The sequence below is a fragment of the Chrysochloris asiatica genome, unplaced genomic scaffold (genome assembly GCF_000296735.1).
Source record: "Chrysochloris asiatica unplaced genomic scaffold, ChrAsi1.0 scaffold00008, whole genome shotgun sequence".
Classification (NCBI taxonomy): Eukaryota; Metazoa; Chordata; class Mammalia; order Afrosoricida; family Chrysochloridae; genus Chrysochloris; species Chrysochloris asiatica.
Genome location: NW_006408526.1, coordinates 16,951,736 through 16,971,205, shown reverse-complemented (window position 1 = coordinate 16,971,205; position 19,470 = coordinate 16,951,736). Strand labels below are relative to the sequence as shown.

Sequence of the window (19,470 nt, the reverse complement as noted above, 5' to 3'; positions counted from 1 at the left end):
TGCATAAAATGGCAGTGGTCAAAGGCTACTGTACCACAAGTTGGCTTTTTGAGACAGTTAGACATTCTGTACTGAGCAGCCTACTGTGTCCTCGATGTTGTGCCCACCTACCCAAACCCACAAATAATAACCCTGCTTGCAAACTCTCTTTTCCTACTCTGTTCTCCAGCTAAATATTCAGTATTAGCAACTTAACAAGATCAATAAAAACTGCATGTCTCAGCAAAAAAAAAAAAAAGAGGGGCAGGGTATGATAGAAACAGAGCACACTTCTGACTGTTCCTCAGCTCCCAGGTGACACAGAGAGTTTAGAAGATTAATGGGAATGCCACAAGGCCTTTAGTGGCAGAGCAGGGTAACCTTGCAATAGAGAATGATGATGACAGTGTGCCACGTAGGCCAGAAGGACAAACAGGTCAAAAGCTCAAAAGCTCAGGAAGAACAGGACACAGGCAAGCCACAGCAGGGAAGAGGCCATGTGGCCCTTGCCAAGTGGAAAAAGAATAAACCATGAGTTCATCTGCTACAGAAATCAGCAGCAGATCTATCTCAGCAGAAAGTCAAACTTCCATTGGTGACAGATAAATCACTCTATACTGCCAAGCACAAGAACACAGGAAACTGTCACATCTGCATCCCTTCACTGTCACAATGAGATCAAGTGAAATCCTTGCTCCCTCAGTAGCTCTAGATGCTGTCAGTGAAACAAGAATGGGATGGCCAAAGTAGGATCAAGAAGAAATTAGAAACTGAACATCACCTAAAGAAAATGCTGAAATTATTGACTTGTGCATAATTATGATAAAGTAAAATATAAGACCTTCATTTTCTATTCACATATTATAGTGTGATTAGGTCGGTCACTCCGTTATACATTTCAGCTCTTTAATCCATTAAAAAGGTAGGAATGTATTTTACTGTAAAGTAGCACTATATCCTGATTTTCTCTAGAACTGAATTTCTCAACACCTTACTGAATCATCTATTCCCTTCCCATGAACTGAGCTGTTTATTATATAAGTTTGTCTACACTTAATATTGTTGTTGTTGTTGTTGTTAAGTGCCATTGAGTCGGGTCCGACCCATAGCGACCCTGTACAGGGTTTCCGAGGGTGTAAATCTTTATGGGAGTAGAAAGCCTCATCTTTCTCCCGCGGAGCGGCTGGTAGTTTCGAACCGCTGACCTTAAGGTTCGCAGCCCGATTAATTTTGAGTTACTTTTTTCCCAATTAATCTGTTTACCAAGCATTTTATTTTTTGTAAATATTTTAATATTTAGCAATGCAAGTTATATCAGTATCAACATTTTATTTTAAATCTGGTACTAATATGGTGGAAATATTTCATTTATTCAGCATTACCATTGAAGAGTATAGTATCCAACACTAAAAAGGAAGAGATGGTCTCTTTGATGAATGGTGATGGCAAAACTGGAAATCAATTTGAAAAATGAAGCAAGACCTAAATCTCACACCATATACAAAACAAATCCAATGTGGATTAAAGACCTAAATCCTAGAACTATAAAGGTCATCAATATAAAAGTCATAATACATGGCATAAATACACTGTCAAACATTACTAAAGACAAACAGTAGAAGATAAAACAGATAATTGGGATCTCCCCAAAATTGAACACTTATGTACAGCAAAAGATTTAGCCAAAGGAGTAAAATGAGAGCCCATGGACTGGGAAAATATTTTTTTTGCAATGCTGTGTAAGACAAGGGACCAATCTTAAAATGGGCTCAGGATATGAAGTGTCTACTTCACCAAGAAAGACATTCAGGCAGCCAACAAACAAATGAAGAAACGTTCACGATCATTAGCCATTTTGTTGTTATTAAGTGCCGTCAAGTCAATTCCAACCCTGTATAGGGTTTTCGAGGAGCAGCTGGTGAGCTTGAAGTGCCATTAGCCATTAGAAAGATACAAATTAAAATAAAAATGAGATGTCTTAACCCAGCATTAATAGCAAAGTTCAAAAAACATAAAACAACAAATGCTGGTGAGGGTATAGAGAGACTGGGACCCTCATACATTGCTGGCGGGACTATAAAATGGTTCAACCACTGTGGAAAACACTATGATGTTTCCTCAAAAAGTTGGAAGTAGAAATACCTTTTGCCTCAGCAATCCCTCTAAGTAGCACATATGCACAAGAAATAATAGCCAAGACACCCATAGATAAATGCACGCTAAGGTTCATCACAGCACTATTCACAATAGCAAAAAGATGGAAACAGCCTAAAGGCCCATCAATGGAAGAGTGGATAAACAAACGTTGACACAGTGGAATACGATGCAATGTTGAAGAATAACAATGAATCTGTGAAACATCTCATAACATGGATGAACCTGGAGGGCATTATGGTAAGTGAGATTCATCAATCACAAAGGATAAATACTGCATGAGACCACAATTGTAAAAACTCAAGAACAGGTTTTCATACTAAAAGAAACATTCTTTAATGGTTGCCAGGGGTGGGAGGGAAGGGAGAATAATTCACTAGCTAGAGGGTAGACACATGTTGGCTTGGATGATGATGAGGGCAATGTACAAAAAGAGGGAGGGTGGCAGAAGAATGATGAAGATAGGTGAAGACACAGGTAGGTATGCAAGGACTACAGGAGATAGAGGTAAACAGTGTTATATACACAATCTTGGAGCAACAGTGTTCTATGGTTTGATACATGGACAGAGCCATAGGCTGATGGTTACAGGAGGAAGAGTGGGAATATTACCCACAAATATATAAGGGTTTGAAAGAGGATATTTGTGCATAGGTTATTTACCTTTGCTGAAAACACAGTTATGAATGTGGTGGAGCATACAGTAGATAAAATTATGGAAACTTCTTAGATATTATGAAATATCTTAAGGGAATGAGTTACTGGACCTGGGGCTCAGGCCAACAGCCTCAGGGGACACTATGGTCAACTGGCATAACATAGTTTCACAAAGACAATATTCTGCATCCTACTTTGGTGAGTAACTTATGGGATCTTAAAAGCTCATGAGTGGCCTATCTAATGTGCAATTATTGGTCTCTCAATGTGTGGAAGAAAGAAGAATGCTGAGACTTGAAGATGTCTGGAATCAATCAGTCCAACAGACTAATGGAACGTGTGAATATCAGTCATCATGAGTCTGAGACTAGAAAAAGGTAGATGGTGCCTAGCTACCACTACCAATTGCTCTGAAAGGGATCACATTAGAAGGTTAATGATAGAATGGGACAAGATGTATAACAAAACTCAAAACTATGAATGTAACAAGACTGGGCTTACTGGTCAGAAAAAACTCAAGGAACCTGAGACTATGGCCCTCAATTACCCTTCAAGTCTGGAAAGGAACTTACCCTCACGGCCCATATTCAGCTACACAGTAGATAGGTACATGTGGGGACAACCACACTAGTAAGGTATGTTAACCATGGAATAGTCAATCATTCAAAATCAAAAGGGCAACATTTACCCAAGGACAAAGTTGAGTAGGGACAGGAAGGTGTGGGAGGAATGGAAGTAAGAACCACAAGGAGGAAGTAAAATAACTGTTGTTGCGGGGGGGGGGGGATTGCACTCATTGAGATGAAACAAAGCGTATGATTTGTTGAATGTAAAACTGATGATGTTTATAAACCTTCACTCAAATCATAATAAAAAGTTAAAAAAAAAAGAATATTATAAAAATAGTAATAAGGCAGCACCAACTTTTCTATATTCTAAAATTATAAAAACATTCTAAAATTATGAAAAAAAAAAAGAATATGGCATCTCATGCTGTTGAGGACATAAGAGTACATACCAAATATGTTTTATTTATAAGAAGATCTAACAAAATGAAGCAACTGTGATAAAATTAAGTAAAGCTGAAGTTGGGGGGGATAGCTGGGATTAATTGCTGGATAGGAGACATGGTGGTCACAGGTATAACATTTATCAAAAACTCATTGAGAATTTTTAAATGTATGTAAATTATACCTCAAAAGAATTTTTTAAAAAGACTGAAAAAAATCAGTCTCACCAATGATTCAAATCTCTGGTTCACATTTTTCATATAGATCCTCCATATTTCTTCTTAAAGAAATGTCTGTGAATTTTAAGGTTCACCATTTTACTTTCCCCTCTATTCACTTATTTTTGTACATAGGAAGCTAATGATTTTTTTTTTCTAGTCTCTAGTACTTTCTCATATTACATCATCTATAGTAGTACTATGTACTATCGAATTGGTTCTGACTCGTAATTACCCTGTAAAGGGTTTCTGAGGCTGTAAATCTTAACTAGAGCAGAAACCTTCATCCTTCTTCTGCAGAGTGGCTGGTGGGAACTGGCCTGCTGACTCTGAGGTTAGCAGCCCAATATGTAGTGTAACCCACTATGCTACCAGTGCTCCTAATACATCATCTATTAGAATTTTTTTTTTTTACTTCTTCCTCTCATATATTTCATATTTTATTATGTTAGCCTTAAACAGCAAACCATATTAAGTAAAAATATTGAAAGTACACATCTTGGTTTTAATAAGATTATCTCTATGTTAAAACACTCATATTAGTTTGAAGTTGGTATGCTTTACCATAAGGAGCTCTGGTAGCATGAATCAGGCTGCTAACCTCAAAGTCGGCAGTTTGAAACTACCAGCTGTTCCGCAGGAGAAAGATGAGGTTTTCTGCTCCCATGAAGATTTGCAGCCTCAGAAACCCTGTGCAGGGTCACTATGAGTCGGAACCGACTTCACAGTACTTAACAACAACACAACAACAATGCTTTACCATATTCAGAAGGTATTTTAATCCTATTTTTTGAACATTTTTTTTTTTTAAAAAAGAACGGTTATTAGAAACATTTTCTGGGTTCTACTTAAGTTCCTTAGTTTCACATTACAATGGAATTAAAAGTCTTAAAATTAAATAAAAATTTAATTATTTCAATCCTATAATTGTTTCTGAGATCCATTCATTCTAATGGGGCCAAAAGAGACAACCTAAAACCCCGGTTTTACCTAACAGATTAGAATCAACCAGAGGCCATCAAGCCCTACCATTCAAGAGCTAAGAACGTGCCATAAATATGATTTTTTAATTCAAGCAAAAGAAACATTAGCTCTTCCTCACAAAAAAGTTTGAAGAGCTATATGTTCTAAAAGAAGCACACACACAAAACAAACAAATCTGACAATTTCAAAAAATCAAAGTGTTAAAAAATGTAAGCATTTTGTTTGAACACTACTAACCTGGGTTCTTAATATTCTTAGTTGAACGATTCCTTCATTCTCTTCTTCTCTCATCCGTTCCGTAGTGAGCTGCAAGCGTCCAATCAAGTTTATTTTACCCCTTTTCTGGACTTTTGCATTTTTTCTATGAAAAAACATTGAATTAAATGATAAGCAAACATTTAAAATGTAATACATCTTACAGTGAAAGAGCTTTTAAAAATCAAATAGCATTAATGTTATGAGAAATATTTTTAAAATTAGTACAAAGAATTATTTAAAGGAAACATAAATAACACAGCTTTATTTAAAATGAACTCTTCGAGTCAGCTCATCAGGAAAACCCCATTCTAGGACTGAAAGTTAAAGGGAACCCGAGACCCACCTGGGTCTATTTGTGAGTGAAGTGTGGGAAATGCAGTAATGAAGACATGGACTGAATTCAGTCATGTTCCACTGGCACCTGTTGACCTTGGGATGAGAGAAGGAAGAGGATGGGCTGGCCCATCTGAAGTTTAGGGAGCTGTGTCAACTCCTGAGCTCTTGGGCATAGACCCTACCCCTGGGGGCTAGGGCTGAAGAGTGAAGGGTCCTTCTGTGCAGGGAGGTGTGCAAGAACTCCCAAACTTGCAGCTGGTACCCATGTAAGCTAGCTTGGATGGTTAAGCTGAACTGACCAGAGCTTGACCAGATGAAGATAAAAGAAGTTTAAAGATGATCTGATACTGTGAGCAAGTGTCAATTGCTACAGTTGAATGAAAAGGACTATTGCTTATGGATGCGGCTGCTCCAAATTCAAAATGGAATGGAAAATTGTTCATATCAAGAAACATGCTTGCCTCTTCAGTGTACTGGGTTGATAGGTACTGGCAATTTAGATACTGGCTATCAAAAAATGGGATGGGGGCTATAAAGACATGAAGTGGGTATGCTTAGTTTCAGAATGAGGGGGTAAGGCAGAATCCTTACTGAATAGTTCTCTTTTCTAGATGGGTCTGGTAAAAAGGAGTGAGGGATGGGAAGGGGGGGACTACAAAGGCAAGAAGTGACTGGCTTACAAGCTTTCAAGAGGGAACCTGGTGCTAGGGAGCATGGCGGAAGGCAGAATCTCCAGTAGGTACTATTCAATCTGTCTGGGCGGAGCTGATGAAAGGAGATACAGATGGGTAACTCGTGATACTGTAGTGAATAATGCTTATCAGGACGGATTATGAGGGTTGGAAATGCAAAGGTAGAAGTTTTGTAACAAGGAAGGGAGTGATTTATTCTCCAGGATAGGAGCAGAGGCCTCTGGGACCATCAACGGAGAAGAGCCAAGACCCTACCCAGAGAAACAGAGATGCCTGAGATAGAGACAGAGACGATGACGTGGAGTGATGAAGCGACTGGGGACTTTGGACCCAGAGAGGGAAAGGGACTGTGGGCAGAAAACTGGGGGGTGGGGGGGAAAGTGTAGGGGGCAGGTTTCTGGGATATACCCTTTGGATGGTTGATGATGCATGGAGGGGATTGGAACCATCGTAGTGAGATGATATAAGATGGAATGAATGTAAAACTAAAGTTCTCCCATGTAAACTATCATATAATTCACAATAAAACGTTAAAAAAAAAATGGAGTGAGGGATGAAACTGATAGGATTTTATGATTCAACTGTGAGTGACTGTTAGCAGGATTGTGACTGTTCAAACTGAAATTGTAGAAGATGTGTAACTAAACAGGAGGAGTAATTAATTTTTCATTTCAGGACCAAATGATGCCAGGACTATCAAGAAGGAAGAGCATGAGTGGAACATGAGATCTCTACCTAGAAAAGCACCAACAGAAGAGATGTTGGCAGTGGCATGGGAAGAGAAAGCAGTTGCAGACTCTAGGCCCATGGACTAGAAAGGCTGTGTACCTACAGGCCAGATGCCGGCTTGCAGAATGTGCCCTTTGGACACTTGAATCGATATATTTTTTGTTTTGTATGTATGTATCAAATATTTTTGTTTTGTTCTTTTGTGAAATATAAAATGCAAATGGTGAACCATCGGGAAGAAGTAGGATAACTGCAGTGAGGGGATTGTAATCATTGAGATGAAACAAAGTGCATGATTTGTTAAATGTAAAGCTGATGATCCTGTCTATAAATCTTCACTCAATTCACAACAAAGTTAAATAAAGAAAATCTATGATTTACCCCCCAAAGATTATGATAAAGACTCAGTAACAACATATAGATGACTACATACATTTTGTGGCATAGTAGAATAAGCACAGGATTGCTAACCATAAGGCCAGTGGTTCAAACACAGCAGCTACTCTTTGGAAACTCTATACAGGGTTGCTATGAGTCCAAACTGACTCGACGGTACTTAACAACAACAACAACAACAACAACAACAACAACAACAACACATATTGTAATAATAAAGTTAATATGGTTTATACACAGGGGTTCCAAAAAGTTCATGGAAAAATGGAATTAAGTGAAAGATAATGGAATTTCCCCACGAACTTCTCAAAGTCCCTTCCAAGTTTCCAAGTAACACCTGTATAGGGTTTATGCATGAAAGCAATTAGATAATTGAATGTGCCATATATGTGCCATGATTCAGCATAATCTTCTAACTGGACCTTTATGAAACAATGTTCTCTGAATTCAGTTGCTTTTCTGTGGATTCAGCTGCTTTACAGTGAAAAAGGATGTTCACTTTAAGATGAAACACAATGTAGTACTTTGTAAGACATCAAAAATCCATCCATGGAAAATATGGCAAAGAAATAAGTATCTAACTTTAATTCATTAATTTATTTAATAAGCAACTAAATGGTGGTACTGTAGGATAAGCACTGGACCACAAGGATGGTTTCACAGAAACCCAATCAATACATTGTCTCACAGAAACCCAATACAGGGTCACTGTGAGTTGGAAACAACTCAACACTTAACAACAACAAATAACATAAATGTACAGTATGACCATGGAGTCCTGGTGTGGTGCTGTGAATTAATATGCTGTACTGCAAAGTCAGTTTCAACTGCAAGGTCGGCAGTTCAAGCTCACCAGCTATTCCTCGGAAACCCTATACAGGGTCACTATGGGTCAGAATTGACGGCACTTAACAACAACAATAATATGACAGTATATATAGTTCTGTTTTACAAATGATCTAAAGAAAATTATTCTATTAAAGACAAAGCACTGAAAATCAAACAGCACATTTTAATTTTAGATCAACCAACATGAACCTTACATTAAACTGAACTCCTGGTTCACAGAGAAGAGGGTACCTTCTGTAAAGTCTTTGGGTGAGTTGACTTGAGGCTCATACAATAAAACTTGCCGTTTTAGCTTTGGGAAAGCTACCAAAGACTACAAAGAATAAATAGAGAAAACAGTGTTTATAAACAGTATGAAACACTAAGATCAGTTCTGTAACTTGACAAACATAGGCAAAAAAAGGATTATAAATGTAAATTCAAAATTCAGATTTCAATCTTATAAGAAACCCTGATGGCATGGTGGTTTATGAGTTGAGCTGCTAACTGCAAAATCTGCAGTTTAAAACTATCAGCTGTATTGCAGGAGAAAGATACAAGGTCTGTACAAGGTCACCATGAGTCTGAACTGACCCCATGGCACATCTTTACCACTACCACCACCATAAGGAGCCCTGGTTGCGGAGTGGGGTACACGTTGGGCTGCTAAATCCCAAGGTCAGCAGTTTGAATCCACCAGCCACTCTGAGTATGGGAGAAAGATGGTACTTTCTGCTCCCATAAAGACTGGCAGCCTTGGAAACAGGGTTGATACGAGTCAGAACTGACTCCACCGGAAGCAACAGCATGGTGAATACAGCGATGTTAATGTAGAATGGGTAACAAAAAATGAGAAGGTAGAACGAATTGGTTATGGGAAAGCAACAAATGTCCTTTTTGCTATGAGAAGACTAGAAATTAAAGGGAATACTTATCAAGTATCTCATTATCCAACATTTTGCATTTATAACAACTAAAAAAAAACCTATTTTACAGATTAACGATATTATACCTGGCAGTAACGAACACTGAGGTGCGATCTGAAAGTGACACTAGCTGTGATGGTTAAGGTTATGTGTAAACTGGCTGAGCCATCATTCTAAGTGGTTTGGCAATTATGTAATGATGTAGTCACCCTCTATTGCCGCATAATGTCAATTTTCACATTATGAGCTTGTCTTTGGAACTTAACCATGTTGATATGTGAGAAATGGGAATATATGACAACAAATACCATTTACCAATTATAAGCCAGCTTTCTTCTCCCTATTTTGGAATTTGCAAGAGGTCTATGGGAGTAAAACATAGCTATCAACAGGAGACCAGGAAGCAGATTTTACAAGTCCTCAAAAGGACTAAAGTTTCCTGAAACTTTATCATCTTCTGACTTTTGGTCACACGATCTTTGAACACATTCTCGGTATAAAATTAAGTACACATCTTTAGTCACACCCCTTCACAGATAATATTAAAATACTAACTCATTCTTTTTAGCCTTTCGCCATCTTGCTAATTTATCTATTTTCAATTTCTCTTCTCCATAAATACCTCATAAGTGCTTTTTTACTTTGGCTAACAATCATTTTGAGAGTACTATTTATTCATAAATTTATTACAAGATAATTATATACTTCCTGATAGATGACAAGTACAGTTTTAAAAACATCAAACAAACAAACCCATAAAGTTCTTCTAAGTTCAGCATCAGGGAGTTCAGTTGCAAGTTTTAGATTTTCAAAGCTGATTTTCTCTCTGGGTCTTTGGTTCCATGCAAATAATACAGCCAGCTGAAACGTTGTTACTTCCAAATCATATTGACCAACTTCATTCTTAAATGTTATCTATAACAATAAAATAGATTAAAAAAAAAAAAAGAATCTCTTCATAATGATCTATTATATGACCCACCTATTTAGTGTATCTCTTAGATGAGATTGTATGAGGGAAAGACTGCTAGTTGTCTATTAATACCCAACCATAGTACTAAAAATTGAGCAAACCTCATGTCTACCCAGAGTCCTGATGTGGCACTATAGGATAAGCATGGGATTGCTAAGTACAAGGTTGGTGATTTAAACCCACCAGTCAGTCACTCCTAGGAAACCTTATACAGGGTTGCTCTGAGTTGGAATAGACTTGACAGCACATCACAACAACATCTGCCTAGAATAAACACTCATTTCCCAGCTTCCCCTTCAGCTAGTTGTGGACATGTGGCTCAGTGGAATTACATGCAAGTGATGAAGGAAACTTCTAGAATATGCTGTTAAAGGAAAGTATGACCTCTCCTTTTCCTTCCTGTTGGATGAAATATAGACACAGTGTTGGAATCATAGTGAATTATACAGACAGGGGCAATCCCTTAAGAATGGTGGTATAACAAGGAGCCTGTGCCCCTTACAACTTCATACAACAGATACAATGTACTAGTTCCGACATTTACAAATGACAGAGGCAAGGAGCTTTCTTGTGTTGCTCTTGTTAATTGCTGGTGAGTTGATTCTGACCTATAGCAACCCCGTGTGTGCAGAGTAAAACTGCTCCATTGGGTTTTCAAGGCTGTGACATTTTGGAAGCAAATCACCAAGCCTATTTTCTGAGATGTCTATAGATGAATTCAAACTGCCAACCTTTCGGCTAGTAGTTGAGCACTTAGCCATTTGTGCCACCTGAACTAATACATCTGACTTACGATTCCATTTGACATGAGATGATGCCAATGTAATTTTCTACCACTGTGATTTTTTTTGTAGAATTCTTCTACTTCAGGTATCAGATCCTCCAGTTCAGTCGGAAGTGACACAAACACTTTCTCAGAGCTTCTTGACCATGCACCAGCATTCAGAATTTTTATATTCACCGAATCAGCTATAGGCAAAAACATCAGGATAAATAAATCTAAGTAGTCATGAAATGGATAAAACTAAATTAAATAATGCAGTGTTAAGTTTTGTTGAAAAATAAACAAGACCAAAGATTTTAAGTGTTTTTTTTTTTTTTTTTTGGGGGGGGTTGTCGTTTCAAGTAAGGATAAGCTAATTTAACATTCTGTCTTTATAGTCCAAGGAATGTGGACTTCTACTGATAGCATTTACTTTTATTTTACTAGAAAATTTGTTTTTCAGAATGACTTTTAAAATATACATATAATTATAAAATAATACCTGGTAAAGCCAATTTATTATTTTTGTGCATTTCCTTAAAAGCTTGGTTTAAATCTTCAGAAACTTTTATGTCTTGAAACATTCTAGCAAGCTTGTTAACATAATCTGCTGGCATACCAACTTCCTACAATTAGAAGAGGCATTAAATAGTAAATAATATTATACAATTAGATACATTCTAAAATAGCAAACTAGGTCTTACATGCTTTAATATAAAATCCTTCCCCTCTCCCTTACTTATTACTGTTTATAGTCTGTTGTTATTGATCAGTGCTGTCAAGTCACTTCTGACTCATAGCGAGCCTGTATAGGGTTTCCAGGGAGCAGCTGGTGGGTTTGAACCACCAAGCTTTCAGTTAGCAGTCCAGTGCTTATCCTACAGTGACATACAAGGACTTTGTGTATAATCCAATAACTAAGTTTTATTTTTAAAACTAAGATAGTACAAGCATTTCTTGCTTTGCACATATTCAACATACACAAATTTCAGTTACTACAGCTTATTTGTTTGTTGTTGTTATGTGCCATGGAGTCGGTTCCAACTTAGAGCGACCCTGTACAGGGTTTCCGAGGCCGTAAACCTTTACGGGAACAAAAAGTCTCATCTTTCTCCCGTGGAATAGCTGGTAGTTTCGAACTGCTGACTTTGCAGTTCACAGCCCAATTCGTAACCACTATGCTACCAGGATTCCTTATTATTAAATAACAAGTTCCCAACAGCACAGTTCATATTTCAGGTGCCACTTTATATTAATGTGAATAACTACATAAAGAACAAAATTCTCTGCTAGGTCATTATTCCACAAAAGTATACATCATGATCAATAGTTAATCATATATTTTTTTGAAAATCTGTTAGTGATCTGTTTCTCAGTTCAGATAGCAAAGCTGCTTTCTTCTCCCCCAGGGATAAAACCATATGCCATTATACAAAACTGAATAATGGAAAGAAGGATAAAACTGCATCAAAAAGAAAAAAAAAAACAAAAAAAACAAAAAAAAAACCCAACACTAAAATAAAATTGAATAAAAATAGAATGATGGAAGAAATAGAAATATAGCTGACTGATTAAAATGATACTGTCACTGTTAAAGACCAGAGGAACTTTATGAGGGTAAATTACTGGCATAAATGAGAAAAGTGGTAGAGGCAAAAATAATGAAGATGTTTCAGAAGAAGTGACAGACAAAATTTACATTCAAGGAACTCTTGTATTTCATAACATTGAAAACGCATAATATAAAATATGGGAAGCTGATAAAGACTGGGAGTATGACTACACTTCAAGGAAGAGAAGAGCTGTTCACTCCACATCTTAAGTTACATGATAAGAAGACAATCACTATTCAGATTACTCTTTTTTTGTTATGACAGCTTCGTTGAAATATAATTTACCATGAAAGTGGCATTTTAAAAATATACAACTAACTGCATTTAGTATATTCACAGTTATGCAAGCATAACCAACATCTAATTTTAGAACTTATCACTTTTAAAAGAAAAACAGCACCCACGAAAAGTCAATTCCCATTCTTCCTTTACTCCCAGCATTTCCACTTGCAGTTGCTATGAATTTGCTTGTACTACTTATTTAATATAAGTTGTTGTTGTTATGAGCCATGGAGTCAGTTAGGACTCATAGCGACCCTGCATAGGGTTTCTGAGGCTGTAAACCTTTATGGGAGCAGAATGCCTCATCTTTCTCCCACAGCTAACAGCTGGTAGTTTTGAACTGCTGACCTTGCAGTTCGCAGCACGATTTGTAACCACTACGCTACCAGAGCTCCTTATTATTCTAAGTATGGATGTACATTTTACTCATCCCCTCATCAGTTGATCAACATTTTTGGTTGATTCCACTTTTTGGCTATTATGAACAATGCTATGTGTATATACCAGCATTATTCACAATTTGTATATATGTTTTTATGTGGATAGATGCTTCCATTCGCTTAGAAACCAAGGAATGGAATTGATGGTTCTTTTGGTAGCTCTAGGAGTCCCTGGGTAGCAAAAATGGGTATGCACTGTACTAGCCAAAAAGTTGGTGATTTGAATTCACCCAGAAGAACCTCGAAAGGTCTGGAGGTCTCCTAAAATGTCACAGCCTTGAACACTATGGAACAGTTCTAATCTGTACACATGGGTCACCAACAAACAACATGGTAACTATATGTTCAATTTTTTTGGGAACTGACAACAGTTTCCAGTTTTCAAAAAAAAATGTATCATTTTACAATCCCACCAGCAATGTATAAGGGCTCCAATTTCTCTACTACCTTGCCCGAACTTGTCATTATCTGTCTTTTTTATTTCCAGCATCAAAGTGAAAGTGGCACTTTGATTTGCATTTCCCTAATGACTAATGATGTTGAACATCTTTTCACACTTATTGGCTATTTGCATATCTACTGTTAAGAAACATCTATCTAAATCCTTTGCCAATTTTCAAAAACAATTGGGTTATTTACCTTTCTATTGTTGAAATGTAAGGCTTCTTTGTATATTCTGAATATAAATCCCTTATCAGATATGATTTCCAAATATTATTTCAAAGTACTTTTGTTAAGTTCTTTTTTAAAAATAAATAAAACGCTTCAATTCTCAGTTTCTTATGTTTAAGTGTGCTAAAAAAATACATGATAAGCTTTACTATTTAAATAATATTCTATATATTTATAATTGACACTAAGAGTTTTAGCAACTTTTTTAAAGGTCACAGAGCAATTGTTAAATTTCCCATTGATTGGTAATAATTCATTAATGTGATCTTTAATAAACTGAGATAACATTGCACAGTTTCAGAGTTTACACAGTATTTCTTCCTATCCCCACACTACCCTTTTAAGAGCTACACAGAATTTGAAATACTTATGTATGCTAATATGAATGAGTATAAATGCATACATATATAAATATTTGCACATATAATTAGTTAAAGATTGTTGTTGTTAGGTGCCATCAAGTCAATTCCGACTCATAGCGACTATGTATAGGGTTTCCGAAGAACGCCGACTTTGCAGTTCAAACGACTTTGCAGTCTAGCACATTAACTCACAGCGCTGTACCAGGACTCCAAGTTAAAGGTAGATTTATTTTAAAAAAAATCAAGTTCTATTAAAATGAAAATAAAATATTCAAATATTTTGATATGAAAATGGAGTTAAAATTAACATTTAACAACAACAACAACATCATAAATAAGTTATCATCTAAATGTTTTTGTGGGATTTTTTTGCTGTGCAGAGTATTTATTGTTGGTATTTGTTTATAAACACTTCTATAGTTAAGCATTTGGTAATACAAACACCTTTAAAAATAGAAAAATGTTTGTCTTATAGCTTAATTAGTAAGTTCAGTTCAAACTAGTATGGAGGTACAAATAAAAGGGAAACAAAAAAAAAAATTAAGAAGAATGGTGCGTTACTAAAGCTCTTTATTGACCTTATCCAGAGAAGCAGCAGCGCCAGAGATGGAGGCAGAGATGGGGCATGGAGAGGGGGAGCTGCTGAGGACTCTAGATTCATGGACTAAGAAGCGAAGGACTAAGAGCTGGTGGCCAGGAGCAGATTTACAGAATGTATCCTTTGGAGATGTAAATTATTATATATGCCCGAGTGGGGTTTTTGTTGTTGTTTGTGTTTTTTAAAAAGCTAAAGTGGATAGAGAGAAATACTGTTAACTGATGGTACATGGAGGGGATTATAATCAATGTAATGAACAAGGTATATGATTTATTGAATGTAAAACTGATGATATGCCCTGTAAACTTTCACTCAATCCACAATAAAACCTTAAAAAAACAAAGAAAGAAAATACTTTATTAGGTATCGCTTTATTCTATGTAACTGATATATTTTATATAATGTTCCTTATATCTTCAACATTAAGAATATTTCCAAAATGTATTACTTAAGAAGTCCTGGTATGGCACAACTTCATGGCAATTCACAACAACAATGACGGGGACACATATGAACTATGTGCTATATCAGAAGTTAAAATATTAAAAGTAAAAATTTACTTACTCTTAGCCATTCTACCATATTCTCTTCAATTTCACTATCAGCTGAGATGTCTAATATAAGACGTCGTGTCAAATGAGCTTTGTGATACCTCATAAAAACATCTTTGTTTTGTACATATTTAAGCACCAAAAGCTGCATAGAAAACATAGTTATTTTCAGTTCTTATATAATCTTCAACATCTCTCTCATTTACCATGAAAAATCAGAAATGTATGTAAGCATATACAGACACTCTACTAAAATATCATCTCTGAAAAATAATCAGTCTTGAAAGACATACTGATATATGAATTACATTTCATTCCTAGAAATACTATGTTTTAGACTTTATATCAAATATAACAATACTTGATGTGAAAAATCAATAGTTCTTTCCCAATGCCCTTTTCTACATATCTTCTTCACTTCTTCCTGGCACTTTTCTCTCCAGGCCTTTTTTGTCTATCTAGTCCTTATATTTTTCACTTCTTATATATATTTTCTATCTGTATTCCGTGGCTTGTATTATTATCTTAGTCATCAGGAGACCAATATTAGAATAAAAGGAATTATTGTTTTCTTATGAAAAGGAAGGAGTAAAAAACTCCCAGTTTCCCAAATACTGTTTCAAACACTGTTGTTGGTTGTTAGGTGCCATTGAGTCAGTATTGACTCATAGTGACCTTATGCACAGCAGAACGAAACATTGCCTGATTCTGGGCCAACATCACTACTGTTGCCATGCTTGAGTCCATCCATTCTGCCACTTGGTCAATCCATCTTGTTGAGGGTCTTCCTCTTTTGCTCTGACCCTCTACCTTACCAAACATGATATCCTTCTCCAGGGACTGGTCCCTCCTGACAATATGTCCGAAGTATGACAGACAAAGTTTGGCCATCTTGGCCTCTAAGGAGCACTCTGGCTGCACTTCTTCCAAAATGGATCTATTGGTTCTTTTGGCAGCCCATTGCACTTTAAATATTCTCCTCCAACACCGTAACTCAAAAGCATCAATTCTTCTATGGTCTTCCTTTTTCACTGTCCAGCTTTCACATGCATATGTGGTTACTGAAAATACCATGGCTTGGGTAAGGCACACCTTAGTCTTCTTTTGTCCTTCATTAGGAGCTAGAATTTAATCACTTAAAAGGAGTCAAGATAAGGAAAGGCTACAATGATACTTTCTCTTTCAGGCACTCTGAGAAGAACTTTTCTGATATAGAAGTAATTGCTCTGTAGACTTCTTACATATACTGTAAAACTTCAAAACATTAGTTCTCACATATGTGAGCACATTTTTCATTAGTGCCATCACAGAAAGTCATAAGCATAAAACAAATTCAAAGTAAGGTCATTAAAAAATTTAAAACAAACAAACAAAAAAGATATACCACTTCTTTAAGTTTTGCTTCAATTTCTTCAGAGGTTAGTTTTTTGCTTAATGGCGTTTTTCTTAGCAACATGTCACAGTAATTGGCAAGCAGTTCAGGGCATTTTGATTCTGGCTGTGTTTTTAGTCCCACCCTAAAAAGAAAATGAAAAGCAATTGATGAACAATGACTGACATCTGTAAATATTTTGTTCTAAGGCCCTCTTTCACACATTGATTTCTTACATTGCATAATCTAAGAATCCAGGTTGGGATAAGGCTTTCTGCTCTCATAAAGATTTACAGTCTCGGAAATCCTATACAGGATTGCTATGAGTCAGAGTTGACCCACGACACTTAACCACCACCACCGTATATATAAAATAATCCAAGTAGACCTTATCCTAGGAAATCAATATTGGCATATTATTTTAAGAAATGTATTTCGTCACATCAAAAACTAAATAAGCAAAACCTACGATCATTTTGATATGCTATTGTTGTTGTTAAGTGCTGTCTAGTCAGTTCCAACTCACAGTGACCCTGTATAGGGTTTCCAAGGAGCAGCTGGTAGGTTTAAACTGCTGACCTTGTGGTTCGCAGTCCAGTGCTGATGCTACTACAGTGTCACACCAGGAGTTCATTTTGATACAGAAGCAGAACTTAATAAAAGTCAATATCTATTACTTGAGGGGGAGAGAAAGGAATAGCCAGAAATATCATCATAGGAAGCTTGTAAGTCCGTCTTCTGCCTATAACTGACTACCTAGAGATAGTGCTTATTTTACAGTGCCAAACCAGGATCAAAAAATAATTCGAAAAAAAAATCTTTAATATGTTTGCAAAAGTAAAAAGAAATAGTGGAAATTTAACAAAAGAAAAGTGTGACTTTTAAATTGGAATTACAAAGCACTGAATGCAAGAAATTAGAAGCTTAAAAAGGTAGAGAAATGTAACATGTTCATGGACTGAAAAACTGTGATCAGGAAGTAAATTAAATTCTCTTCCAAACTGTTCTATAGATGAAATACAATTCCATACGTAATTCCAATGGATCTTTGTGTAGAAGCACAAAAAGTAATACTAAAATTTATGTGGAAATAGAAAATAAATAAATAAATAAATAAACAAGAACCAAATAGGCTAGAAATAAATTCACATTTTCTGGTTAGTGTTGTAGACAAAATTGCATACTCTCAATGTATGCATAACAGAATGAATCGCTGCCTTATCCTGCACCATCCTCAAACTCATTACTATTTTTCAGCCCATTGTTGCAGCCACTCTTTTTTTTTTGCAACTCTCTACTTTACCAAGCAAAGGAGCTCTGGTAGCGTAGTGGTTACGAACTGGGCTGTGAACCACAAGGTTAGCAGTTCTAAACTACCAGCTGTTCCATGGGAGAAAGAGGCTTTCTCCTCCCATAAAGATTTACAGCCTCAGAAACCCTGTACGGGGTCGCTAAGAGTCGGAACCGACTCCACTGTATACCATCACCACACTCCCATTTTACCAAGCAAGGCGCTCTGGTAGTGTCATGGATTACAAGCTGCACTACTAACCGCAAGGTCAGCAGCTCAAATCCACCAGTCACTCTGCGGGAGAAACAGGAGGCTTTCTGCTCCCATAAAGATTTATAGCCTCGGAAACCCTATTCAGGGTTGGTCTGAGTTGGAACTAATTCGGTATACACAACTGACTCGGTAGTACCAACCACCACCACCACTTTACCAAACATGATGCCCTCCTCCAGGGATTGATATCTTTTGATAATATGCCCAAACTCAATGATACCAAGCCCCGCCATGTATTTCCCCCCCAGATATGTGTTGGAATTTTAACTCTTATACCTGTGGATGTAATCCCATTCAAGAACAGAATTTTATTTTAATGAGACCCTAACATGCAGGGTGTGTTCTAAACCTAACCACTTCTGAGTTATAAGAAGCAGCACAAACACAGAGACATGCTAGCACAAAGGAAGACAGATGCCACACGAACATCACACCACCAAGCAAATGAGGATCACTTGGGGTGACAGAGGCAGAGTCAAGGTTAGCTTCCCCCAAGTCCAACCAGAGTCTTTCATTACTTATACCAAATGATCTGAATTTCAATGTCTAGTCTCCTTAATTGTGATAAAATAAATTCCTGTTCTTTACAGCTATCCACTTGTAGTATTAATACTACAGTAGCTCTAGGAAACTAAGACACCAGAGCAATGCAATGAAGGAATGGAAAGTCTTTTCAACAATGGTGTGGAAACCATTTGTTATCCATATGGTAAAGAAAAAAAGGTGAAATTCAACATTATATATAAACATTAAAATGGATCTTAGAGTTAAATGTCAAAGCAAAAATGTTAATTTCTAGAAGAAATCGTCATATCATAGAACACAAGTAGACAAAATTTTATAGACAATAGAAAGCAAAAATCAAAAAATTACAGCATACATCTAACTAAGGCCTGTTAAAGGTAAAGCTCATAAGAACATATAAGAACTGATATAATTGACTAACAAAAAAAAGGTCAACCTAATGAAAAAAAAACTGGCAAAAAAATTGGGTAAAGAAAAATATAAAAATACCAATCACTACATGAAAAAGTACTCAATATCAAAATCCATAAGGGAATTGGAATTGAAACTATGAAGTATCACTACAAATACCCAGAATGGCCAAAATTA

General features: G+C 36.5%; 1 protein-coding gene across 1 annotated transcript in view; it reads right to left on the bottom strand.

Moving 5' to 3' along the window:
• CUL5 (cullin 5) overlaps positions 1-19,470 on the bottom strand; it is a 91,031-nt gene that overhangs the window by 1,581 nt on the left and 69,980 nt on the right. Inside the window, exons 12-18 of the mRNA XM_006833958.1 lie at positions 16,806-16,938; positions 15,435-15,566; positions 11,406-11,529; positions 10,934-11,109; positions 9,921-10,082; positions 8,457-8,575; positions 5,240-5,363 (exon numbers count right to left, since the gene is read on the bottom strand). Of these exons, the coding sequence (XP_006834021.1) occupies positions 5,240-5,363; positions 8,457-8,575; positions 9,921-10,082; positions 10,934-11,109; positions 11,406-11,529; positions 15,435-15,566; positions 16,806-16,938 (970 nt within the window). The remainder of the gene's footprint in view (positions 1-5,239; positions 5,364-8,456; positions 8,576-9,920; positions 10,083-10,933; positions 11,110-11,405; positions 11,530-15,434; positions 15,567-16,805; positions 16,939-19,470) is intronic.